This window comes from Chrysochloris asiatica, unplaced genomic scaffold, assembly GCF_000296735.1.
Source record: "Chrysochloris asiatica unplaced genomic scaffold, ChrAsi1.0 scaffold00044, whole genome shotgun sequence".
Lineage (NCBI taxonomy): Eukaryota > Metazoa > Chordata > Mammalia > Afrosoricida > Chrysochloridae > Chrysochloris > Chrysochloris asiatica.
In genome coordinates, this window is record NW_006408562.1 from 16,573,346 (window position 1) to 16,601,193 (window position 27,848).

General features: G+C 41.8%; 1 protein-coding gene across 2 annotated transcripts in view; it reads right to left on the bottom strand.

Moving 5' to 3' along the window:
• DOCK10 (dedicator of cytokinesis 10) overlaps positions 1–27,848 on the bottom strand; it is a 401,968-nt gene that overhangs the window by 1,324 nt on the left and 372,796 nt on the right. The window contains exons 49-56 of one of the 2 annotated variants that reach the window (XM_006861898.1): positions 24,810–24,932; positions 24,567–24,680; positions 15,045–15,191; positions 7,724–7,934; positions 5,286–5,476; positions 2,905–3,005; positions 2,594–2,732; positions 660–735 (exon numbers count right to left, since the gene is read on the bottom strand). In XM_006861898.1, coding sequence (XP_006861960.1) covers positions 660–735; positions 2,594–2,732; positions 2,905–3,005; positions 5,286–5,476; positions 7,724–7,934; positions 15,045–15,191; positions 24,567–24,680; positions 24,810–24,932 — 1,102 coding nt within the window. The remainder of the gene's footprint in view (positions 1–659; positions 736–2,593; positions 2,733–2,904; positions 3,006–5,285; positions 5,477–7,723; positions 7,935–15,044; positions 15,192–24,566; positions 24,681–24,809; positions 24,933–27,848) is intronic. The other variant, XM_006861899.1, reaches the window with a different exon arrangement.

The window sequence follows — 27,848 nt, forward strand, 5'->3', positions numbered from 1 at the left end:
TGTGTGTGTGTGTGTGTTTGAGAAACTTAAAAAACAAAAACAAAAGCTTGGTGGCCCAGTGGCTAAGTGTTTGACTGCTAACTGAAATGTTGGTAGTTTAAACCCACCCAGGGACTCCGTGGGAGAACCTGGTGATCCGCTCTTATAAAGATTATAGCCTAAAAACTCAATGGGGCATTTCAACTTTGTCACATGGGTCATTATAAGTCAAAATTGACTTGACAACACCTACCAACAAGAAGAAGATGTTTTTGCTTTTGTTTTTAAATGAATTTATCATTTAAAATTTTTTTCATTTCTTAACAAAGGTTTTCCAAAACATAATCCTTAATCACCTGGTCTTTTTCTTTGTCTTTGTGTTTGAGCACTTTACAGTATAATGTATCTTTGCTTTGAGTACAAATGAGCTCCAATATAGTTTACAAGTTGGTGGAAGATAAGTTTTGTTAAAAGCTAAGTTGTTAACTTTAGCTTTAATCAGTGGGTTCTTTTTCCATATTGCCCTACCTTGTGAGGAAAATAAAGCCTTTCTAATTAAATAAAAACTTAGGGAACATGAACCATTATGGCAGTCTCTGGGAGGAATGACCAGCTAGGACGAGATAGATACACCAGCGGGCCACAAACGACAAGATAGACGTAAGGAAAGAAACACATACCGGTTCTGCTTACAGTACTGAGGGAAATGCTAGACACAGAGGAGCAGAAGCTGTATAAACATGGACCACAACAGAGCTGCCAGGGAAAAAACAGAGAAAAACACTTTTGCACAAAGTTTCTAGATCAGATGCAAGTTACAGCAGGAGACAAGCATTCCATCGCCATCTTTATTAGCATTCATATCCATTTTGTGTCACTGCCAGCTTTGTGATGCCCGCCCCCCCATGGTAGCAAGGGAACAGCTTCACAACTCATTAAAAAGCCAAAGCATTAGTACCTCCACTAGGAATCCTAACTGGGAATTATAATTCTCTCAGATATAAGCCAATAAAACTTTTAGTTTTGTAGCTACTATGGAGAGAAAAGGCCAGTCCCTTGAGAAGGACATCATGCTTGGTAAAATAGAGGGCCTACAAAAAAGAGGAAGCCCCTCAACAAGAGAGAGTGACACATCTTGTTGGGGGTCACTGTCTAACAATGAGTTCAAATGTACTAACGTCTGTGAGAATGGTGCGGGACGGGGCAGTGTTTTATACTGTTGTATATAAGGTCACTATGAATCAAACCGACTTGGTGGCACCTAACAACAACAAAGAGACAGAATAAAGGGCCAGTGAAAAAGAGGAAGACCCTAAACAACATGGATTGGCACAGTGGCTGCAACAATGAGCTTTAATTGTGAAAACGGGTAGGGTTTCATTTTATTGTACATGCTGTTGTTGTTGTTGAGTGCCATTGAGTTGGTTCCAACCCATAGCGACCCTACATAGGGTTTCCAAGGAGTGGCTGGTTAGTTTGAACCGCTGACCTTGAGGACGAGTGCTTAACCCACAGCACTACAGGTCACTATAAATCAGAAGTGACTCTACGGAACGTGAGGACAAGAGCATGGAACTAGAATAGAGGGTCAGTGAAAACGAGGAAGACCCTAAATGAGATGGACGGACACTCTGACTACACCGGTGGGCTCAATCAACAGGACAGCTATTGTGAGGCTGGCACAGACTGGGGGTTGTTCTGCCATACACAGGGTTGTCATGAGTCAGAAGTGACTCGGTGGCACCTAACAACAACAACAACAACAACAACAACAAAGCATCTTAAAAATGAGTGTTGGAGGATGAGGAGAAAAAAGGATGGAACATAAACATAATTGGGAAAATGCAATTAGAATGAAGGATTTGGAGGACATATTTTGTGGTTCGTGAAAGAGAAAGGAACTTCAAAAAGCTCATGGAAAAACGGAATGAAAAGGTAATAGAGTTTCTAAAAGAACTTTCTGAAGGCCCCACAGTGTTAAAAGTGCTAGCCACTTAGGGAAAGGAAGGAGAACTATTATTTACTGCATGATTATAATGCATGGGCATAGTTAGGAGGTTACTTTGAATTCTTCTCTTTAATTATTCAGTTCAGATCAGACCTAAGTTCTGGAAGGGACCACGGTACACTGTGTGAGTTGATGGAGACTGAAAACAGGTCAAAAGAGGAACATGACCGGAAGGGTAAGGCTCCCTGTGAAAAGAAGTCCCTTCAACACCAAAGCAGAAAGATAGGGAAGGTTTGGGAGGTCCTCAAACACTGATGATTGGAGTGGTAGCAAGCCCAAATGAGAAGGCCACGCAATGTTCCTTGGTGTCTAAGAGGACCCAGTGGTGGAAAAACAGCTCCTACGGTTTGCATACACACCTCTTAGAACTGCAGCAAGCATTTGAGTTCTATCCTCTATTTGTACAGCCCGACCCCTGCACCCACATCTGATTTCTGTTTTGAGGTAAAGAGTGTGTGTATGGGGGAGAAAACAATTCTATAAGTGGTGTTTATTTAAGGTGTAGGGATTTTAGGAGGAGCAAGGAAAGACTCTTTCTGGTCCTCCTCACACGATAGTGGACATTCCATTCACTGACTGCTCTGGCCACACCAGGGAGAGCCTCACCTGCTCATTCATGACTGCAGAGAGTTCACTGAGCATGTCCTTATAGTGGGACCTCAATTCTTCCTGATACTCCAACTGGTCCTCCTTGATTAGACGCTCATTCACATCCAGGGCCTGCCCACACGCATCTGCAAATTGTCTTTTGTGACAGCAAGAAGCAAATTAAAAACCAGCCACAGAATGTCTGGGTTGCCAACATATGTAGCTTCCAAGACGAGGGCTAGTTGGGCGGTTTGTTAAGGAAATCATGACTCCCTGTGGGAAGGAGCTCAAGGAAGAATATTCCAACATCACCAACAATAAACACTTACCTGAAGATTTCCTTCAAAAGCTTTACTTGGTTGTCAGGATATTTCTTCGCATTGGTTTCTTCAAGAAAAGCTCGTGCATAGGCCATTGGTCCAGCGTTAATCTATTGGGGAGAAGAGCATTGGCTGAGAATGGATCCATGTCCTCCATGGAACCTTCTCTGGCCACCGTAGCTGGAAGGAGTAGTAACTGTTTGCATCAGTCACGTGACATCCACTTCTCTCACAATGCCTTGTAGGCTACTGTGTTGTGTGCCTATCTCCCAACTAGGCACTAAGCTACTGGTCCCATTGCCAGGGTGTCAATTCCAACAATTAGCATGCTTGATAAAGTGGCGGGTCAATGAAGAAGAGGAAGAAACTCAATGAGATGGATTGACACAGTGGCAGCAGCAATGGGCTCAAGTGTAACAACCAGTTGGATGACGTCACAGGACTGGGCAGTGTTTCAGTCTGTTGTGCATAGGGGGGCTACGAGTCAGAACTGACTCCACAGTACTTAAAATAACAGATTCCCATGACCACAGGGATTTCCAGTGCTGGAAAATCAGGTGATGGTCTAGATTGGTTTCTTGGATCCACCAGATAGATCACTTTCCGCATCTCCTCTGTTAAGCTCTGTACTTGGGGGATCTGTCCTTGATGGACTACAATCACGACACCCTGGCCATGGGTTTTCTTGGGATTAATCAATGGGGATGCAGACAAGAGATGGATGGGGGAAGAGAAAATGAAGGTCAGTAGCAGGATTTTCCTATTGTTCCAGGCACCAGGACAGTTTGGTAGGCCACTGTGTCTGATCGTATGGTTATAGAAAAGATTACTGTTTTGTTCATCATAGATTTTTGTGTTAATTTTGAAAAAATAATACATCCAACAATCACTATTTTTGAGTTTGGTGAACTTCACCCTAGTCCAGGCCCTAGTCTGGGTAGTCAGCCTCAGAACGTCCCCCTTACCACCATCCAACAAAGGCCACACTTAGTGCCAACCTGCCATCAGGTAGCTCAGTGGCCTCCCCTCTCTGGCTTCCAGTGACCCTCACCTCTCCTTGGAGTTTCTGGTCTAAGAAAAGCATCAGATCCGCAGCAGACCCTCACCACTTGACAGCCCTGGTTGCTTTTTCCTAAACGTGAATCACGCTCTTACAGAGCGCTTGCTCATCATAGTCTTAGCCACCTTCTGGCAGCTGACATCTGGTTCCAGCTGACATCTGGTTCCTGTCAGGATCCTGACAGAAAAAACCTGATATATATATGAGCTAGAAAACATTTTTAGCCTTTGGAACAGAGCTGTTTTATAAGGCTCTTCATGCAGATATGTACAAGAGTGACATGTTTACTCATTCATTCATTTTTACTCACTAGAATACGAGACAGACTTTATCCACAGAAGATGAGGTTGGAAGACCAAAGAAAAAGAAATTCTATTTTAGGTCTTGAGTGTTACACACAGTTTGTGATCAGCTCTTAACTGACAGGTTGGTGGTGTGAATCTACCGAGAGGCTCTGTGGAGAAAGGGTCTGGTGATGTTTCCGTAAGAGAGAACAGCTAAGAAAGCTCTTAAGCTCTTTGAAGCAGCTGTAGTCTGTAACGCAGGGGATTGCCAGGAGTCAGGGGCTGACTCTGTGATGGCTAACAGCAATAGTAAACTTAAGCAAGGCATATGTAGACAGGTATTAAGTATTATCAAGATGAATTCACAACTAACCAGATTTTAAAGACCCAAATCAAGTATAAATAGGATCACAAACAGGAAAAAAAAATGTTTCTTATATACTTGGGAAAAAAAATAAAATTCAAGGGTGTTTTCTATCAGGCCCCACACACCCGCTGCCAGGAGTCAGTTCTGACTCATACTGGCCCTTCAGGACCATGTAGAACTTCTCCTTATGGTTGCTAAGAGAGTAAATCTTGAAGGAGAAGTTCTAGTGTGTCTTACAGGTTTGTTATGAGTCAGGAGGAACCAGTCCCTGGAGAAGGCCATCACACTAGGTAATGCGGAAGGTCAGGGAAATAGAGGAAGACCCCCAAAGGGATAGATTGGCACAGTGGCAGCAGCTTTGGGCTCAAACTTAACAATGATTGTGAGAATGGCGAATGGCACAGGACCATGCAGTGTTTTGTTCTGATGTACATAAAATCACTGAGTCAGAATCGACTCGATGGCACCTCACAACAACAAAACGAGTCAGAATTGACTCAATGGCACTGGCTTAAGTGAAGCATGAAAGGAAATACCCTTGGATTTTTTTTTTTCTTCCAAGGAGCAGCTGGTGGGTTTGAACTGCCGACTTGACAGTCAATAGCCCCACACTGCATCACCAGGGCTCCTAACTCTCTCATGGCCATGTGTATCGATCTTAGCTGTGGTCAGTGCTCACCTTCACGCTGACGCTCCCCTGGAGTTTGAGCTGCAGTCTGATCATGTCCACTTCGTCCATGGTGCAGAGCTGATTGAGCTCAGAGACCTTCTTGGACATCTCATCAATGGCCACTTCAATAGGATTCAGTTCTGTGCTTGAATGGCTTATGACTTGTATCCTCTTCTTCACATAGGGAAACAAGTGACTCGCTGTACAAAAGAACACAAGGGCATTGAAAGGTTGAGGGTGAGTGAAGAGTCCAGGGTTCCCCAACTGAAGATCTTGTGTCTTTTCATGGCACGAAGCCCATACCACCCTTCATGCAATCTGTGTTTGTGAATGACTTAGGTTTTCTCACATCTCTTAGCTTTTGTCCCAGCTAAAGGAGCTCTGGTAGCATAATGGTTACGAATTGGGCTGTGGACCGCAAGATCAGCAGTTCGAAACTACTAACTGTTCCACAGGAGAAAAATGAGGTTTCCTTCTCCTGTAAAGATTTACAGCCTCGGAAACCCTGTACAGGGTCGCTATGAGTGGGTTCCAACTCCATGGCATATAACCACCACTACTTTGGTCAGAAGGAGCTCTGGTAGCATAGTGGTTAAGAATTGGGCTGTGGGCTGCAAGGTCAGCAGTTCGAAACTACCAGCTGTTCCACGGGAGAAAGATGAAGCTTTCTGCTCCCGTAAAGATTTACAGCCTCGGAAACCCTGTACAGGGTCACTATGAGTCGGAACTGACTCCACAGCACATAATATAACTTTGGTCAGACAAGATTTTTCTCCAAACTTGTCTCCTAGACAAGCTAGCTGACATCAGCTCATCCTCAGGGCTGGGCTAAGACGGCTAGAGTTAAAGTGTTCATGTCAACATGCAATCCAAACATCCACAACAAGGCCTGCTTGAATACATGTATACTGAGTAGGTTTAAAGGTCACTGTTTGAACCAACCAACTGTTCTACAGGATAAACATGTGACAGTCTAGTTCACATCAGTATCACAGTGTTGGAAACCCTATTGGACAGTTCTACGCTGCCCTATAGGGTTGCTATGAGCTGGAATCAACTCTATGGCAAAATGTTTGATTATGGTTCCGACTTATAACAATTCTGCATAGGGTTTCCAAAGTGCACCTGATTAGTTTGAACCGCAGATCTTGTGTTTGAAACCAACCTTGCTGTCCAATGCTTTATCCCACAGTGCTACATTAGGATACAATAGTTTGTTCAAAATGACTTTTCTTTTTATAATATTCTGGAAAATTTTCCTGAAACTGGATGTTTCTCATAGTGTGGATGTCATGACTCTCCAATGTCTATGGTATGTGTAATTCAATACTGCTTATCGTTCAAGACGGCTTACATTGAATTGTCTCGAAATCTCTTGGTTCATCTCCATCACCATCATTCTGCCCAAGAAGTCCCTCCTGTGTGTCCCCATTTCACCCTCCTGCTCTGCTGATATTTTACCACATTTTTCTCCTACCAAACTGTGAACAAATTGAGGGCAAGAATTGTTTTACTTATCTGAAATTCTACCATCTGAAACATTACCCAACACATAATAGGTACTCATTGAATGAAGATGAACTCAACGAGGATGACTAGTTCAGAAAGACTATTTTATTAGGACTGAGAGGGATATTGGAGATCACCGTCTGCATTCATTTTACAGATGAGGAACCCAAGTCCCAGAGTGGTTTAGACTCCTGCTTCCAAACACACAAGGATGAGAGCTACTAACTCCGAGAGCAGATCCAGGGAAAAAGGGAGAGGAAAGGAACACTCCATGTCTCTGATGATGAGAAGATTTCTAGGGGGAGGTGGGTAATGTAACTCTATTGAGAACTTCCCCTCAGGTTGTCACTCTGAATACAGAACAAAACCCAGTTGCCAACAAGTTGGTTCTGACTCATGGTGACCCCAGGCATGTCAGAAATGGCCACGACCTTTTGGGAGTTATTTGCCAGGACTTTCTTTTGAGCCTCCTTTGGGTGGACTCACAGAGTCTGAGTGACACAATGGGTTAAGCATTGGGCTGTTGTTGTTTTTTTTTAGGTGCCATAGAGTAGGTGCTGACTCATAGTGACTCCTAACCTAAAAATCAGTGGCTGGAACCCACCATGGTAGAACGATAAGGCAGTTGACTTCCATAAAGACTTATAGTCTTGGATACCAAGGGAGCGTCTACTCTGTCCAATGGGGTCATTATGAGTTGCAATTGACTCAAGGGGCAGTGGATGGGTCATGTGGACTCAAACCTCCAATGTTTCAGTTAGTCACTGAGAGTGTTAATCATCTGCACCTTCCGGGAATAACCCGCATAGATTTAACAGGGGAGGAAACAGCTCCTTCAGGCAAACATTGGCAAGTTAGCACTCTGGGGGTATGCTTTGTATGCCACCAATCCAGGGGCTGCTTAGAAGCAAGTGCTCCTGCCTGCCAGCTGCACCTACTTGTGAGGATGGTCCTCCGCTTACACTGCTCCTCCACTCCGCCATGCTTCTTGCCCGACAAGGTAAAGGGCGTCTCAAAGACAAAGCGGTTGATGTTGTGATGCGTTTCAAAATCTGTCTTCCGGTCCTCTATTTCCTTTTCCTCAAAGAATGGTGTGACGTAGGTTACTTGGATGTAGGCATACTTTGGATCCAAATCCTTGGGGTTGACCTGTTTAACACATTGAGGGGAACAAAAGAGTGGTGAGCTGTTTGGAGCTCCTGAACTATAGGCAGGGAGTTCTGCATTTCCTTGGGTTGCATTCCAAGGAGGTTGTGCTTGGTTGCTTGGAGGAGAATGAGTAACCATGGAATTCCAGAGCTGGATGGGATCTCAGAGAGAGCAGCTGGCTGCCCTGTGTTCTGGTAAATTGAACAAACATAGGAGAGGAGCCCACTCACCAGACACTGAAGCTCTGAAGTGTAGGCACCCATGTTAGCCTATTGTTGACTCTTTGTTTTTTCTTCAGTAATGACTGTCCAGTCACCATGTTCTTGAGAGTAGAGATATGACTATCTCTTTGTCCTTTTATGATTTAGCTATGTCACTAGACTGCGGCTATAGGCTCTGGACTAGTAATGAGGAGTTGTTGTTGTTAAGTGCCGTCGAGTCGGTTCCGACCCATAGCAACCCTGAACAGGGTTTCCGAGGCTGTAAATCTTTATGGGAGCAGAAAGCCTCATCCTTCTCCTGTGGAACAGCTGGTAGGTTCGAACTGCTGACCTTGTGGTTCGCAGCCCGATTCGTAACCACTACAAGAGGGAGGTACTTGCATTATTTGGTTTGCCCATTATATAGTTGCACATATTTCTGTTTTTAATTTCTCAAATTTATTTCCTCATTTTCAAGAAGAAATCATACTATATAATGAGTCTACACAATAACTATCTAACTCTTTTATTGTTCTTGCTGTGGTGGGTGCCACAGGGTTGGTTCCAACTCAGAGCACCACTGTACAGCAGAAGAAAACCCTGCCTGGTCCTGCACCAACCTCACCATCACTGCCATCTTTGAGTCCATTGTTGAAGTCTTTATATCAACCCATCTTATTGAGGGTCTTCCTCCTTTTCGATGACCCTCTATTTTACCAAGCACAATGACCTTTTTCAGGGACCAGTCCTTCCTGATAACATGCACAGAGTGCATGTGATGATCAGTTTCACTATCCTGAATTCTAAGAAGCATTCTACCTTACTTCTTACAAGACAGATTTGTTCATTCTCTAGGCAGTCTATGGTATATTTAACAATCTTCACTAATGCAATATATCAAAAGCATTAATTTATCTTTGACTTTCTTTACTCATTACCCAACTTTTACACGCATATGAGTTGACTGAAAATACCGTGGCTTGAGTTAGGCACACTTGAGTCCCTTAAGTGACATCTTTGTTTTTGAACATGTAAGAAATAACTAAGATGAGTTGGGGATACCAAGAAAAAACAGGGTATTTTCTTCAAAGTTGCAAGAAGATTTTTAATCTCCTTTTTTCATGGTACCTTGAAGAATTTTCAAATTTCTCTTATCTTTCTCCACCCATATACCTATCTACTGCCCACTGAATTCTAGAGGTTTGAAATAGCTCATGACCTTGTTTATGATACTAATAGGTCACTGTAGGCTAGAATGCATACAAATCAACTTGACTACATCTGTGGAAAGAGATGGTGGAAAAGCTCCATCTCATCAGCCAAAACAAGACCAGGTGCAGACTGTGTAACAGACCATCAATTACTCATATACAAGTTCACATTGAAGCTAAGGAAATTAAAACAACTCAATAAGAGTCGAAATATAAACTTAAACAAATTCCACTGAATTTAGAGATCATCTAAGAACAGATTTGATGAATTAGGCACTAATGACTTAAGACCAGAAGTGTTGTGGGACAACATTAAGAACATCATACAGGAAGATAGCAAAAATGACTAAGAAGATACAAAAGAAGGAAAAGACCAAAGTGGACGTCAGAAGAGACTCTGAAACTCACTCTCCAGCAGAGAGATGCTAAAGCAAAAGGAAAAAATGAGGATATAAAAGAGCTGAATAGAAAATTTCATAGGGCAGTTCAAGTAGGTAATGTACAATACTATAATGAAATGTACAAAGACCTGGATTTCGAAAATCAAAAAGGAAAGAATATGTTCAGCTTTTCTCAAGGTGAGGGAACAGAAGAAAAAATTCAAGTCATGACTTGCAATATTGAAGGTTTCTATGGGCAAAATATTGAATAATGCACAAAGCATCAAAAGAAGATGGATGGAAAAAAAATTATTTGCTGGTTACCGGGGTACACAGGGTAGGGTGGGAGAAGGGAGGGGAAGGTGGAGCACAGGGTAGGGAATCTACATAGGAGATTTTGGGTGCTGGAGGGGAGATACACAAGAAGGGGGAAGGGAATGGAAGAACAAGGTGGATGGGAGAACAGTTGGGCAGGTTTGCATGGGTTAAGTGGGACAGAGGTAAATAATGATGTATGCTCAACGTTGGAACAACAGGGCTCTGAGATACAGGGATTGAGGCATGGTTTGAATGGGTAAAAGAGGGGAAATAATGTTAAGATGCTTGGCTATCTTTTGAATCTTGGTTTCCCTTACCTACTATTGTAAACTAGACACTTGAAGGGGAGAGAAAGGAATAGCCAGAAACATCAAGATAGAAAGCTTGAAAGTCTGTCTTCAGCCAATAATTGATTGGAATACCTAAAATGGGGCTACAACTTTCCCAGATAAGGAGGCTTCCTGAGGAGTCTTTGCATTGCATAAGAGGATAGGTGGAATCTTGATCCCCATCCAGAATCTCCTGAGGTGGGAAATTTGCACTTGAAAGGACAAGCAGACCAGCCTGGAGCAGCTAGAACAGAAGATACTTCTTGAAAGAAAGACCAGCAGGAAAAAAACAAAATAACCGGCAGTCTGATTGACTACTACAAGAACAAGTAAGTTGTTCACCCAGAAGCCATCAAGGCAAGTGGTCAGGTCCCCTCACGGCAAACCCCCTTCCAAGACTGAGATTTAAGGGGAATACACAAGCAGGCATATGGTCTTGCTGGTGACCACATTGGCCTACCGATAAAGGGAAGTGGGGGGGAAATAGCAATGAAATTGTGAGCTAAGTCCTACCACGTTCAATAGACTCCTGTCAACCTGGGTTGAAACCTGGTTGGCTAGCAGTGTGGCAGGACCTAGGGACTCCTGGGCCCAGGGACAGGGACATGGCCACAGAGGATTTGAATGGAGAGTGAAGTGTCCAGCTGATATGAAGTGAGGGGAGATGCACAAGAACACCCATACTTGCAGATAGTACCCACTTGACCTGGCTTCAATGGCTGGATGATCAGAACTTGACAAGAGGAAGAAAGAAAAGGAAAAAAAGAGTAATCTGCTAAAATTTGATGAACCTGACCTATACTTACTTATGGATGTAGTAGCTCAAAAGAAGGAACGAATCTGTACAGCAAGAATCATTGCCACCCCCTCGGTACACAGGGTTGACAGGGATGGGCAACCTAGACATTGGCTACCCAAATTGAGGGGGGAGGGGCTAAAAAAGCAAGACGTGACTGGCGAATAAGCTTTCAAGAGGGAGCCTACTTTTAGAGAGTGTGGGGTAAGGCATAATCTCCACTGAGTGGTTTCCAACCTGTCTGGATGGGACTGATGAAAGGAGATGGGGTTGAGACTCTTGTGGTACAATAGTGAATAATTGCTATCAGGACTGACTGTGAGTGTTGCAAATGTAAAGGTAGACGTTTTGTAGCAAAAGGAAGTGAGTGGTTAATTTTGCAGTCTAGGAGCAGAGGACCCTGAGACCATCAAGGGAGAAGAGTGGATTGTACGACCCTATCCAGAGAAACAGTGATGCCAGAGATGGAGGCAGAGACAATGATGTAGAGAGATGGAGCGGCTGGAGACTCTAGACTCAGGGAGGGAGAGGGGCTGTGTGCTGATGGCTGGGAGTGATGATGCCTGGAGGGGATTGTAAACATTGCAATGAAATGCATAGGATAGGATGAATGTAAAACTTATATTCTCCCATGTAAACTATCACTCAGTGCACAATAAAACTTAAAAAAAGAAAAAAAAATATAGTATACAAAGATTTAAAAAAAAAAAAAGATTACAGCCACGAGAACGCTATGGGGCAGTTCTACTCTGTCACATGGAGTAGCTACTAGTCAGAACCAACTGGACAGCACTTACTAACAACAGCTGCTGCTTCTGTGTGCTGCTGAGTCAGTTCCTATTCATAGTGACCCTTTATAGGCTGTAAATCTTTCCAGGAATAGAAAAGATTTCTCCCAACAGCAACTAGATACCAAGTTACATGGGGGCTAAGATCATGTCACATGGTCCATCCAACTTTTTAAATCTCCCAACAGTTGTTGTTGTTGAGTGTCGTCGGGTCGGTTCCAACCCATGGCAACCCTGTATAGGGTTTCCGAGTGGTGGGTGAACTTGAATCACCGACCTTGCAGTTCAAACGACTCTGCAGTCCAGTGCATAACCCCACAGCACCACACCAGGGCTCAGCACAGTAGGAGGAGCTTATTGGGTAATTGTTAAATATACATTACCTCAATAAAGACCATAGTGCTTATTACAGCTTAAAAAATGAAGAAATAAAAAAATGTATTAATGAAGAATGCTGAGGGATAATGCACTGGACCACAAGGTTGGTGGTTCAAGCTCACCAACACTATGCAAGGTTGTTATGAGTCGGAATCCACTTGATGACACTTAACAACAACAACAAAGCACTTTAAAGAAAATAAGCTTAAGGTTAAAATCTGTACTCTTGGTGAGAACAATTTTCCAGCCACAGGAATTTATGGCTTAAAATTATTTTGTGATAAGGAGAAATGAACGAAAAATGGCCTATAAGCTTTAAGGACCTTACGTAATGGAATATACATTTTGTAAGTCAAACAAACAAAAGCAGATGGAAGGAATACACAAAAATCACTGTACCAAAAATAAATGGTCAATGTTCAATCATTTCAAGAGATAGCATATTATCATCAAGCACCAATGATACTGAAGGAAAATAAGTCCAAGGTGCACTGAAGGCATTGGAAAAGAACGATGCTCTGGGAATTGATGGAATACAAATTGAGATCTTTCAACAAACTGATGTGGCATTGGAGGCAGGGGCTCCTTCATCTATACCAAGAAATTTGGTAGACAGCTACCTGATCACGTGATTGAAAGAGATCCTTATTTGTGCCCATTCCAAAGAGAGGTGATCCAATGGAATGTGGAAATCATTGGACAATATCATTAATATCACATGCAAGTAAAATTTTGCTAAAGATAACTGGAAAACGGTTGCAGCATTCCATTGACAGGGAATTGCCAGATTCAGACTTGGACATGGAATGAGGGATATTATTGCTGATATCAGATGGATCTTGACCGAAAGCAAAGAACAACTTGAAGATGTTTACCTGTGCTGATTGACTATGCAAAGGCTTTCAATTGTGTGGATCATGACAAGCTACGGACAACATTGCGGAGAATGAGTATTCTGAAATTGTGCTCATGAGAAACCTGTACACAGACCATGAGGCAGTAGTTCAAACAGAATAAGGGAACACCAAATGGCATAAACCGAGGAAAGGAGTTTGCCAGATTAAATCCTTTCACCATACTTATTCAATCTGTATGCTGAGAAAAGAATTTGAAAAACTGGATTATATGAGAAGAACATGACATCAAGATTGGAGGAAGACTCATTAACAACCTGCGATATGCAGAGGATACAACCTTGCTTGTTAAAGCAAAGAGGACTTGAAATACTTTCTGATGGCAATCAAAGACCACAGCCTTCGGAATAGGTTGCACCTCGATGTAAAGAAAACAAAAATCCTCATCATGGGCCAATAAATAACATCAAGATAAATGGAGGAAAAATTGAAGTTGTCAAAGCTTTCATTTTACCTTAATTAACTATCCACACTCATGGAAACAGCCTTCAGGAATCAAACGAAGTATTGCATTAGCAAATTTGCTGCCCAAGACTTCTTGAAAGTGTTCCAGAGCAAAGATGTCAGTTTGAGGACTAAGGTGCACCTGACTCAAATTACAGTATTTTCAATAACCTCATATATATGCGAAAGTTGGATAGTGAATAAGGAAGATTGTAGAAAAATTGATGTATTTGAGCTATTGAGTTGGAGGAGAATAGTGAAAGTACCATAGACTACCAAAATAACAAAACAATCTGTGTTGGGATTTGTACAGCTAAAATGTTCCATAGACGTCCTTATTATGTAACTTGTGTCTTACATTTAGAATATATTATCAGGAGGGACTAGTCTCTGGAGAAGGACATCATGCTTGGTATAGTGGAGGGTCAACAAAAAAGAGGAAGACCTCCCAATGAGATGGATTGGTAAAGTGGCAGCTGTAATTGGATCAAACGCAGCAACTATTGTGAGGTTGGCTCAGGACTGGGCAGTGTTTCCTTCTGTTGTGTATAAGGTTGCTATGAGTCAGTACTGACTCCACAGCATTTTACAACAACAAAGCAACAATGTATCCAATCAAAAGGCAAAAAGAAAGCCTTAAAACAATCCTTCTCAAACCATCCAATCCCAAGTAGTTTAGGAGTTTACTTTGCAGTTCCCCACACATCTGCCAGTTTGTTGTACTATAGTGGCTTGTGTATTGTTGTGATGCTGAAAGCTATACCACAGGTGTTTGAAGTATCAACAGGGTCATTCAAGGTGGACAGGTTTCAGCAGAGCTTCTAGATGAAGATGAGATGAGAAAGAAGGAGGACTCCTTATGTGGCTCTGTGTGTTAGCGCACAGGACTGCAAAGTCGGTTTGAACCACAAGGTCAGCGGTTCAAGCTCACCAGCCACTCCTCATAATTCCTATGGGTCGGAACTGACTTAACGGTACTTAACAACAAGGAAGACGTAATAGGCAGTCAATTTCTAAGGGATCAACCATTGAAAACCTTACAGATTGGTTATGCTGTGCAAGGATAAGCTATTCATGTTGGAAGGCACTCAAAATACAACTGATGGAGTGCGAACAGTAGCTCCAACAAAGGGCTCGCATGTAACGATTGTGAGGATGGTGCAGCATGGGGCAGTGTTGGGCAAAGGGTTGTGCATAGGGACGCTATGGGATGGAGCCAACTTGGAGGCATCTAACAACAAACAATAACTTTTAAGTTAGACCTCAAAATCAAAATGCTATAAAATACAGGTTAAACATACATTTTTTAAAGTAAGTGAATTCACTTGTATGGATACTGATTTGTCACCTACCTTGTTAGAATCCTGGATGATCTTCACATTGTCAGCTCCGAATTTGTCTGCATAGAGTTTAAGCAACCTTTGGGAAATCTCAGACAGACCAGTGAGCTTCGGCTCTTTATAAATATACTCCTTGCCTTCTTCTTCTTCAAAAAATCCCTGTGGGAGACAGATAACAGTCCACCCATTTCACCTGAGAACTCCCATATTTCAAGTCAAACAAACCATTCACTTAAAAAACAAACAAAACAAAAACAAGCTATAGAATCTTTGGGTTTAACATCCAGGTCATTGTTTAGAACGACTGTAAAAACAGAAATCCAGAGAATGAGGATAATGAAGCATGTTCCAATCAGACATTAGTGTAAACCTTCCCTTACCATATAAAACAAAGCAAAAACCTCACTGTTACTGAGTTGATACTGACTCACTATGAATCTGCCTATAAATCTTTACAGGAGCAGAAAGCCTCATCTTTCTCCTGCAGATCTGAACTGCCGAACTTGTAGTTAGAAATCCAGTGCTTATCCTCCAGTGTTACCATGGCTCCTTAAACCTTCCTTTGCCAGGCAAAAACAATCTCATTAAATACCTTTACACATATTTTTTTCTATTAGTGGAACTGAACGGCATGTAATAGCTGCTAGCACATATGGTATTTGGAGGAAGAGTTCCCTCCTGTGGTAGTTTGGGATAGAACACAATCTCCTGAAATACTTTATACGCATTTGTGGTATGAATGGCAGTATCAGCTTGCTTAGACAGAATTTTTGGAGAGAGTGCCCTCATGTGGTTATCTGGAATAGAACACAAAGTTGGAAGTAATTTTTGGAATTATTCAAAGCAATATCATTTTTAATAAGGAAATTTATAAAGCGCTGAAACTAGCATAGGAAATACTGTAAGGTAGCCCACATCATTTTAGAAGAAAATCACAGTGCTTTAATCATTGCCTAACAGAAAACAAAAACGATGGGGCGGGGGAAGGGTGTAGGGCTTCAAAAATTCATAGAAAAATGAAATGAAAAAAGACTTGAATTTCTCCATGAACTTTTTGAAGGTGCTCCACCCCTCGTGCATTGTGCTTCTAAATCTTGCTATCTTTACAATGACCTTACATTACTATGTCCTCAGGGCCCTGATGAATATGTAATTACCCTGATGAATATGTAATTACCCTGGGAATATGTAATTGCTTTGTTCCATTTTACTTTACTAACAGTTCCTTTTACATTCTTACAAAGCTTGACTCAAAGAACTGAAAATAGTAACCATGTCATTATATTGATTCCATGGAACAAGCTGTTTTCTCTCCATGAATTTACTGGGTAGGTTTGAAGCAGGAAGAAGAGAAGTTGCCATTATTATCTGATGGTAATTAAGTGAGGCAAAGCTTAAAGTTCCTTCTCTGAAGAGAGTGTGAGGATTTCTCCTAGCAGCTGAGTTGATCTTCAGAGAAAACAGTTCTTGAGGTCTGGGTGAAGCTACTGAAGGTCAAGAAGAAATGGCATTGTAGACACTTGTTCAGTGCTTTCTACTTGATTCTGACTCATAGCTTTTCCAAGGGGCATCTGGTGAGTTTGAACCACCAATCTGTCGTTAGCAGTCCAGTGCAAGACTCCATATGCATGTGTGTATATAATTTAAACACTTTTGAGTGTTTAAAGATCTTCATTGAAAACATTAATAAAATGTTCCAGTGCCGTATCTGATATGGGGCAATTTATCTATGAGTAATGACTCTGTGGTGCTTTATAAAATGTAGAGAAATTTAGCCCACGTACATTTAATCTTCATTAAAGGAGCTCTGGTAGCGTAGTGGTTATGAATCGGGCTGTGAACCGCAAGGTCAGCAGTTCGAAACTACCAGCTGCTCCGCGGGAGAAAGATGAGGCTTTCTGCTCCCGTAAAGATTTACAGCCTCAGAAACCCTGTTCAGGGTCGCTATGGGTCGGGACTGACTCGACGGCACTTAACAACAACAACAGCAATAAGAAGGAGTCCTGGTGTGGCGCTGTGGGTTAATGCCTCAGACGGCAAAGCCGTTTGAACTGCAATGTTGGTGGTTCAAGCTCACCAGCTACTCTATCCAGGGTCACTATGGGTTGGAACCGACTCGATGGCACTTAACAACAAGGAGCTCAGGTAGTGTTGTTGTTGTTGTCAGGTGCCATAGAGTTGAAACCAACTCATAGCGACCCCATGCACAGCAGAACGAAACAATGTCCGATCCTGGGCCAACCTCACTACCGCTGCCACACTTGACGCCATCAATGATGCCACCTGGCCGATTCATCTCGTTGGGGGTCTTCCTCTTTTTCTCTGACCCTCCACCTTACCAAACACGATATCCTTCTCTAGTGACTGGTCCCTCCTGACAATATGTCCAAAGTATGAGAGACGAAGTTTGGCCATTCTGGCCTTCAAGGAACACTTTGGTTGCATTTCTTCCAACACAGATCTGTTGGTTCTTTTGGCAGCCCATGGCACTTTCAATATTCTCCTCCAACACCGTAACTCAAATGCATCAATTCTTCTAAGGTCTTCCTTATTCACTGTCCAACTTTTGCATGCATATGAGGTTACTGAAAATACCATGGCTTGGGTCAGGCGCACCTTAGTCCTCAAGCTGACATCTTTGCTCTTCAACATTTTAAAAAGGTCTTGTGCAGCAGATTTGCCTAATACAATACATCTTTTGATTTCTTGACTGCTGAGTGTTCATGGCTGATCCAAGAAGAATGAAGTCTTTGACAACATCAGTCTTTTCTCCATTGATAAGAATGTTGTTTATTCATCCAGTGGTGATTTTTGTTTTCTTTACATTGAGATGCAATCCATACCTTAGGCTGCGGTCCTCAATCCTCATCAGTAAGTATTTTAAGTCTTCTTCACTTTCAGCAAGCAAGGTTGTATTATCTGCATATCACAGGTTGTTCATGAGTCTTCCTTCAATCCTGACGCCACGTTTTTCTTCATAGAACCCAGCTCCTCGTATTATTTGTTCGCCATACAGGTTGATAAGTATGGTGAAAGATTACAACTTTGTCATACACCTTTCTTAATTTTAAAACATTCAGTGTTCCCATATTCTGTTTGAACAACTGCCTTTTGGCCCAGGTACAGATTCCTCATGAGCACAATTAAATGTTCTGGAATACTCATACTTCACAATGTTGTCCATAGCTTGTCATGATACACACACTTGAAAGTCTTTGCGTAGTTAATAAAGCACAGTTAAACATCTTTCTGATATTCTCTGCTTTCAGCCAAGATCTACCGGACATCAGCAATGATATCCCTCGTTCCATGGCCTCTTCTGAATCCAGGTTGAACCTCTGGAAGTTCTCTGTCAATGTATAATTGAAGCTGTTTCTGTATTACCTTTAGTAAAACTTACACAGCAGGCTAATATGACCAAATATAGCAGACTCATTTTTAAGTTGATAATTTTGTATGGCCAGTTAATGACGTCATACATTTTGGTAGAACATGTTCCCATTCCCTGATCAAGACTGTGGAAGCAGTGTGGTCTGACCCCATTCCTGCTTGGCTTCCTGTTGCTGATTTTTTAGTAACAGTCTCACAGAGTTTGGGCTGATTCAAGGTCAGAAGTTAGTTCCCAAAATTGACAGCATAACACATGTGAGAAATTAAACTTCTGAGGCCATCAGCGAGAGTCCCCATGGTTAAAGTAATATTTACATTTTCAATTTCCATGAAGAAAAAAAAAAAAAAAGCCTCAAGTTTCAGGAAAACATTTTTACTTGCCACAGTGTGAAAACTTATAGGTAGGGACATTTCCACTTTGAATTCTTCCCCTTACAAAACTGTTGACTTGAAAGTTAGCAGAAAACCCGTTTCTATGACCATTGCTATGACCCTTTGGTCTTGGTCATGACTGAGACATTTCTTTCTCCTCACTCCTTGTTCTGTGAGTTTGGCCAGTGGTACAGACCCAGAATAGACTGGTCAGTCTTGAGAACAGTGCCCAAGACAAACAGGTCCTTGATGAGTGTTAGCTGTGATGGTGGTGATGACAATAATAAAGATTCCGTGTCAGAACACCCTGAGTTTTCACGACTTCAAAAAGTACATTTTGTTGTTAGGGGCCATTGAATTGATGGTGACGTTATGAAGAATAGAACAATTATGAAGAATAGAACAACACACTGCCTGGTCCTGTGTCCCCCTCACAATCTTTTGTTAAGCTTGAGCCCATTGTTGCTACCACTGTGCTAATCCATCTCATGGGGGGTTCTTCCTCTTTGTCACTGACCCTCCAATCCACTTTACAATGCCTCCCTTCCCTCTCCCTGTTGTGGTCAAGAAGCCCTTGTGGGACAGAGGGATAAATATCAGGAAGGTCTGCAGTTGGAACCCGCCAGTTGCTCTCTAAGAGAATGACGAGGCAGTCTGCTTCTGGAAAGACTTACAGCCTCAGAAGCCCTATGGGGTCATTGGACTCCGTGGCATAGGCTGTCCATGCATCAGAATCGACTTGATAGCCGTGGGAGTTTTTGATGGTGGTCAGGAAGTAGCCCATTCTAGTTCGACAACCACATTGAATGAACAGATGTAACATGCACGATTATGTAATTTCAAGACATTAGCTTATGATACAAATGTACACCAACAACAACCCAAAGCACTGACTCTTTCTGAGATGTTTCTACAGATACTTCAGAATCTTGCAATGCATGGGGATGTGAAATGTAAATGGCCCTGCCTTTAAATAGTCTTCAAATTCATTAGTCAATGGATGCATTCAAAGAGGAATCCAGTGAAAAAAAAAAAAAGTCAGAAAATGGTTGTTGTTGTTGTTAGGTGCCATCGAGTCGGTACTGACTCATAGCCACCTTATGCACAGCAGAACGAGAAATGGTAGACAAGAAGGCAGAGAAAAATGGTGAGCAAAAATGTCAATTCAATGCTGATGATTCAAAACTCTGCAAAATAAAACAAACCAAAAATATTTTTAACAGTGACTGAGCAAGGTGAGGAGCTGAAGTATGGCTCACATTTCAAAATGGAGACTGATTGCCAAACAAAGCACTCTGCCCCTTTCCAGCTCTTCTTCCCCAGCCCCTCTCTGCCATTCCTTTCTATCAAGAGTCTGAGCTGCACTCACAGTTAAGAAGCTGTGACTGAGAATCATAGATCCATATTCTTTGATGAATGGGATGCCATTCTCTTATCTCTTTCATTTAATTAATTCTAGGACATCCCATCTTTGAAGCTCTACGGTAGGCATCCTCTTGCTTCTTTCAGGCTAAATACCAGGGCCTGAGGATTGCATTGATTAAGGTTGATGCTTGATCATGATTGTTGTTTCAATCCTTTGTAAGTGAGCACTTCAGGGACACTTCCGAGGATGCTTTATATAATCAGTTATGTGTGAAATTCCCGAGCAAGTGATGCCAGCTGCTCATTAGAAATTTCATGCCATACAAGACTTGCATTTTTTAATGTCCCTTCCATCAAAGAGTGTTTTTCAAGTTGTTTCCTAGTATCTGGTTCATCACAGACACAATTAGCTATCACAACCAATGGAGTCCTGGTGTGGCGCTGTGGGTTAATGTGTCAGACTGCAAAGTCGTTTGAACTGCAAGGTTGGTGGTTCAAGTTCACCAGCTCCTCCTTGGAAACCCTATACAGGGTCGCTGTGGGTTGGAATAGACTCGACAGCACTTAACAACAGCAACAACAAATCCTAACCAATACTATAAACCTTAAAACAAAAACAAAAAACACTAGTTACATGGGAATACTAAAATATTTATCCAATGGCAAGAAGAGTCTATTGTCAATTCTAACCCCATAATCTTTGTAACATGATCATAAGACATTGATTTGGATGTTAAGAGGTGCAGTCTACAGAGCTATCATGAAAGAGAAATGATTTCTATGTCTGGGGAGGATTATGGTAACCAAGTAGTCAAGACTTCATGTAAGATCGCAGGGACCTTCCTTCTGTGCACATTCTGCACAATGTTCAAGCACGTTGGGTGTGTATTGTTCAGTGTGAAGTGGCATGCTGAATAGTACACACTGCCCATTTGGTGTCTTGAGGTATTTGAATATCGTCTGAACAATGATGGCGGAGGCTCTCATTCCCTCCTTATCAAGACGCCCTTCATTAATTCTATATGTTCAGAAGCAGATGGTGTTTGAGTTTGTATTTTGCTTTACTTAGACATGTTCTGAAGGAGCTCTGGCAGTGTAGTGGTTACGAATCGGGCTGCGAACCTTAAGGTCAGCGGTTCGAAACTACCAGCTGCTCCGCGGGAGAAAGATGAGGCTTTCTACTCCCGTAAGGATTTACACCCTCGGAAACCCTGTACAGGGTCGCTATGGGTCGGAACCGACTCGACGGCACTTAACAACAACAACAGACATGTTCTGAGGTTGACAGCGTTTGCAAAAACACTGCCTTTTAAGCTCAGGTTGAATTTTAAAAAAACATTAAAAAAATATATATGACAATTTAGACTACCAGCTACATTAAAATAAAAAAGAGAAACAAAGGCATACAATCAGTTCACTTACTGAGGAATCTGGAAAAAGAACAAAGGCAGGTCATTTGAAAGTAAGTCCCCTCCCAGTCACCCCCCACTGCCTCCCCATCCTCACTTTAGTACAGGGGTTTGTTTCCCAGTATTCTTTTAGTATGAGAGTTAAGACCCAGGACCCAAAATGTATAAATAAAGACAGGAAATACCAGTATGATATGGAAGTGGGAAGGATTTAAAGAATTACAAAAAAGTATGTGCTAGGCAGACAAGCAGACCTGAATCTGGAGAGACAATGCATGGGTCTTGAAAGAACTTTTCTTTTTAGCTTAATCAACAACAGTTATATTGAACCATCTGAAGTTGTCAGTTTTGTAGATTAAGGAAAAAAAAAAAAAAGGTTGGTTAGAGGCAATTTCATATGGTTCAAAGTAACACACAAAAAAATTTTCATCTCCAAGTTTCTTTTTGCCTTGGCTTGTTCTCCAAACTTATTACATCTGCCTTTCTTAAGACTTAAGCTGGTGTGTTGGGTAAAGATTTATTCACCCCATAAAGTTTCCTCTCTCTCTAATATGTTGCTTTGGAAAAGGGCAAAAGTCTTTCAGGAACCTGGGATGGTGTCCCTTGGCAGACCCCATCCCGACTATTGTGCCTTTCTTACGAAGCTACAAATCACAGTAGCTTGAAATCAGCCGGCCACCTTCAAGATTGAGTCTTCTGTCTTTCAAATATGTGGACATATTGATCTCTGATTGTGTATGCTTTCCGATGACAGTTGTGTAGGCAGACAATACATATAAAAAATAAAAGATACATTTTTGTAATTCTGATAGCTGGAAGAAACCCAGTTTAGTTCAAGGAATGCAGAATGACTTCAAAAATGAATGGATGCAGGATTATCTCGCCCTTTGGAAGATGTGTTGATTTGCACAGAAAAAGTTACGGTTCAGTACAACCATACGAAGGGATGTGTGAGGATTATTAGATGCATGCAAATTGGAGAGAGAGAGTGGACTTACCACAGCCTGGAACCATCAAGACCAAAAGAAGAAAAGAGTAAAAACTGTATTAAAACCCAGTTGGAAAGCAGTGTGATTCATTTTAACCGGCCTAGCAGCCTGTGCCTTGGATGATGACTTGGAGGAATCATCAGATAAGCAATCTAGATGACATTATCATGGACCATTAAAGTATATGAGCGGTCATGACTTTTTGGTTGGATGGCGGCCTGGATATTTCTAGAGTCAAGCGTTAGTTGTTTAGGCAAGCACACATAGCACTTGCTATTGGGTGCAGGTGGCCCCCTTTCTTGAAAATTTATCTTTCTCCTGCAACCCTTTAAGGCTCACATTCCATTTCTGATGTTTTTTCCTGACACTTTTCTTGCCAATGTCTCACTTAGGTGAAAAATTGTTTATTTCTCTCTCTCTTGCATATTGCCATATTTGTCTCTCTGGCTAATACAAATTATCATTGCAGATAGTTCAGATTCTCCTCCTTAGGCACAGAACAATATCTGCGTTTTTTTTTCCTCTAGACTTTCTCACCAGATCTGTGTTCCTTGCAGGTGGATTAATCAGTAAGCATGGTATGCACAAGCTTTCAGTAAACAAGGTACGCACGGGTTTCACTGTGCTTACCTGTTTATCTGTAATTGACAATTTCACATGGGTTTATGTGATGAGTAACTAAGCCTGTGCCTACCTTGCTTATTGGGTCATTCATCCCTGAAACTACTGATGGCTCTGGATAGTGAGGAAAATCCGAGTCGGAGGAATTTATCTATGGTAACAGGTTGCCCGAGTGATGCATTTTTACCCAGGTTAAGAACAGCTATTTATGACTTCAGAAGTTGGTTTTAAAGCTGCCCTTGGTGATTTAAAAAAAAACCAAAATCACTGTTGTCAAGTCAATTCCAACTCAGAGCAACCCTACAGGATAGAGGAGGAACGTTCCATCGGATTTCTCAGGCTGTAAAGTTTTACGAAAGCAAAAAGCTTCCTATTTCTCCAATGGAACAGCTAGTGAGTTTGAACCACCACCCTTGGGGGTAGCAGTCCAGTACCTATCCTACAGTGCCAACATGCTCCCCCACTGATGATTAGAGGAGAGGAAAAAACAAAGCCGCTTTTCAAAAGCTTTCAGTGGAGTGATGCAGACAGCCAGGCAGCCTCAGAAGACTCCCAGGAGAACCAGAAGCCACGGTGTTTTCATGTGAGAAGGAAAAAGACAAGGGAGAATCGGCGTGCTATTCCAAGTGGGAAAATAAAAGAGTGATTTTTTATCCACAAGAGAAATTGTTTGGAAGAGATCTTCTGAACTGTAAGTGTCCATAGGAGCAAAATGTTGCAGTCATAATTAATATATGGCCTATTAATATATAATAGGTTCACTTTTTGGAATCCTGGTGTGGCGCTGTAGGGTAATTAAGCACTAAGTTGCTAACCACAAGGTCAGTGGTTCAAACCCACCATCTGCTCCTTGGAAACTCTTCCAAGGATTGCTATGAGTCAGAAGTGACTCATAGACAGTATTCTGCCTAGAAAAGGTGGTAGTCCAAAAGTAGAAGAAATGGCATAATTGTATAGGCCAATGCTCTCAGCTTTGAAATGGTAGAGCATCAATTTTTTGATTTCCTAGAAAGCTACTGTCATGGGGAATGGATTTCATTTCTTAAAATATTCTCAGTTGAACCTCATTAAAGTATATGGTGTAAAGCCATAGCTATTTTTAAGGTGTGATGAAAAATAGAACAAGATAGTATCCTCTTACTTGAAGACATTAGGAATCATTGTTCTTAGCTCTACCTGTATTAAGGCTCATAGATTTTTCTGCTTGTTTTCCAAGTTAGTACAGTCCAAGGAATAGATATATAGACTAACATACATAGAGAATACTCACATACGCTCAGACGCACCCAAACCTACACACGCCCCTGTCCAATGGCCCACAAAGAAGAAAATACAGCATCCAACTGCTCAACAGAATTTAGAGACGATGCTGCCACTCGTGAACTTACCTGCCCATAAAACGCCACACGATAGTAGCGACCAAATAGTCGTTTCTCTGAGTTCACCACCTCTGCAACTTTTAGATATGATCGATGGATGTCATAGTAGAGATCTGATAATTTCTGAAACAGATTCAAAGGTTTCGTGAAGATGATTTTGATATTCAAATACTGTGTATCTACTTTAGAAAATCGTGAGTAATTAACCAATTTAGATGTTTTAATTAACTTCCAGGAGTGTGTAAAACCTACTTTGAAATCTCTTTGCTTCTCGAAGACAGCGATGATGGGTTTGTTGACATCAGCAATGAGTTCGTATCTCTCAGACTTCCAAAGGAATTCCACACACATGTACAGCTGTTCCACCAGAATATGCTGCAATTTCCCAAATCAAAATGAGATTTCACACAGTTAACAACTTAACATGGTGGCTGGTAATGAAAAACTGGTTTCAAAACAGCTGCATTGTCAATGGTTTCTTTTAGTGGGATTTCTGTGATCCCTGGGATGTGCAAACAGTTAAGTACCTTGCTATTAACTGAGGGAATGCTGGCTTGAATCCACCCAGAGGTGTTTTGGAAGGAAAGTCTGGCAATCTATTTTTGAAAGATCAAGGCCACTGAACCATTGAGAATTCTATGGTATGCAGTTCGACTCTGATGCACATGGGATTGTCATCAACGGGAGTCAATATGGCAACATTTTTTCCTTCTTGTTCTTTCACTTCTGTCATTTAACTGTTCCCCCCAAACTTGCTAGGAGCTCTGGTGGTGCAGTGGTTAAGTGCTTGAGTACTAATCAGACTATTGATGGTTCAAAACCACCAGCTACCATGGAGGAGAAAACTATGGCAGTCTGCTTCTGTAAAGATGATAGTATTGGAAGCCGTATGAGGCAATGCTACTGTGTCTCACAGGCTCACTGTGATTTGAAATTGACTTGGATGGGAACAGGTTTCAAATGTGCAAATTTAAGTCTCTTAAATGACTTCTCATCTGTTTAATCCTTTCCATGCCCACTGTGAGTAACCTAGGCCAGGTCATTGCTACTTTACCCTCGTGGTTCTGGTCTTCTGACTAGTCTTCTTTCCCTCTCCAATTGGCCTCTGATGCTGCTTTCAGGGTGTTGCTGTTGTTAATTCTGTTGTTGTTAAGTGCCATTGAGTTGGTACCAACTCGTAGCGACCTTATGCACAACAGAATGAAACACTTCCCGATCTTGGGCTAACCTCACAGTTGTTGCCACACTTGAGCCCATTGATGCTGCCACTTTGCCCATCCATCTTACTGGGGTCTTATTCATTTTCTCTGACCCTCCACCTTACCAAACATGATATCCTTCTCTAGTGACTGGTCCCTCCTGACAATATGTCTGAAATATGAGAGACCAAGGTTGGCCATCCAGACCTCCAAGGAGCACTCTGGCTGCACTTCTTCCAAGACAGGTCTATTGGTTCTTTTGGCAGCCCTGGCTCTTTCAGTAGCCTCCTCCTACACCATAACTCAAATGCATCAATTCTTCTATGGTCTTCCTTATTCACTGTCTAGCTTTCACATGCATATGAGGTTACTGAAAATACCATGACTTCGGTCAGGCACACCTTAATCCTCAAGCTGACATCTTTGCTCTTCAACACTTTAAAAAGGTCTTGTGCAGCAGATTTGCCTAATGCAATACGTCATTTGATTATTTTGACTGCTGCTTCCATGAATGTTGTTGGTTGAACCAAGAAGAGTGAAGTCCTTGACAACTTCAATCTTTTCTCTGTTGATAAGAATGTTGTTTATTGGTCCAGTGGTGAGGACTTTTGTTTTCTTTACATTGAGAAATACTGAAGGTTGTCATCTTCGATCTTCATCAGCAAGTATTCTAAGTCCACTTTGCTTTAAGCAAGCAAGGTTGTATCATCTGCATATCACAGGTTGTTAATGAGTCTTCCTCCAATCCTGATGCCATGTTTTTCTTCATAGAGCTCAGCTTCTTGGATTATTTGCTCAGCATACAGGTTGAATAAGTATGGTGAAAGAATACAACCCTGTCGTGCACCTCTCCTAATGTTAAAGCATTCAGTGTTACTGCTGGTAGTTAGGTGTTGTCAAGTCAGCTCTGATTCATAGCGACCCTCTGCACGACAGAATGAAACACTGCCTGGTCCTGTGCCTTTTTCAGCATGACTGTCACTGTGTCAATTCATCTTGTTGGTAGTCTTCCTCTTTCTTGCTGACTCTCCAGCTTACCAAGCATGGTGTCCTTCTCCAAGGACTGGTCCCACTTGACAACATGTCTCAAGTACGAGAGCCGGAGACTCACCATCCTCACTTCTAAGGAGTACTCTGGCTGCATTCTTCCAACACAGATTCGTTTCTTCTTTTGGCAGTCCATGGTACTTTCAATTATTGTTAAGTGCCATCGAATTGGTTTCGATTCAAAGTGTATAGCGTTTCCGAGGAGCAACTGATGGGTTTGAACTGCCGACTTTCTGGTTTGCAGTCCAGTGCTGATCCTACAGCACCACACCAGGAATCTGGTACTTTGAATAGTCTTTACCAATACCACAAGGCAAATGCAACAATTCCTCTCCAGGCTTCCTTACTCATTGCTCAACTTTCACAGACATATTAAGCAAATGAAAATATCATGGCTTGGATCAGGCACACCTTAGTCTTCAAAATGACATCTTTGCTCTTCAACACTTTTAAGAAGTCTTTTGCAACAGATTTGACTAATACATCTTTTGAGTTTTTGACTGCTGCTTCCAATGGCATTGATGGATCCCAGCAAAGTGAAGTCTTTGACAGCTTCAGTCAGAACTCAGGGTAATCTGTCCTAAATCATAAAACTAATCATGAGATCTCTACGGCCTTAAAACTTGAACTCCAATGTCTATGGCCTCCTGTCCAACAACACAACTTGACATTCAAGGAGCTCCACAATCAGGCACCAACTTCCACGTCAATGTCTCTATTTCAGTACATTGCCATTGTCTTTGTGCTTTGATCACATCAGGCTACTCCCTTCTTTGAATGCTCACTCACCTTCATACTTGTCTGTGTTGTTTCTCTACCTCTATGAGCCTTCTTGACTCATTAATAACCTTGCTTGCTGAAAGTGAAGAGGACTTGAAACATTTACTGATGAAGATCAAAAAGTATAGCCTTCGGCATGGATTACATCTCCATGTCAAGAAAACAAAAATCCTCACCACTGGACCCATAAACAACATTCTTATCAATGGAGAAAAGATTGAAGTTGTCAAGGACTCCATTCTTTTTGGATCAACTATCAACATTC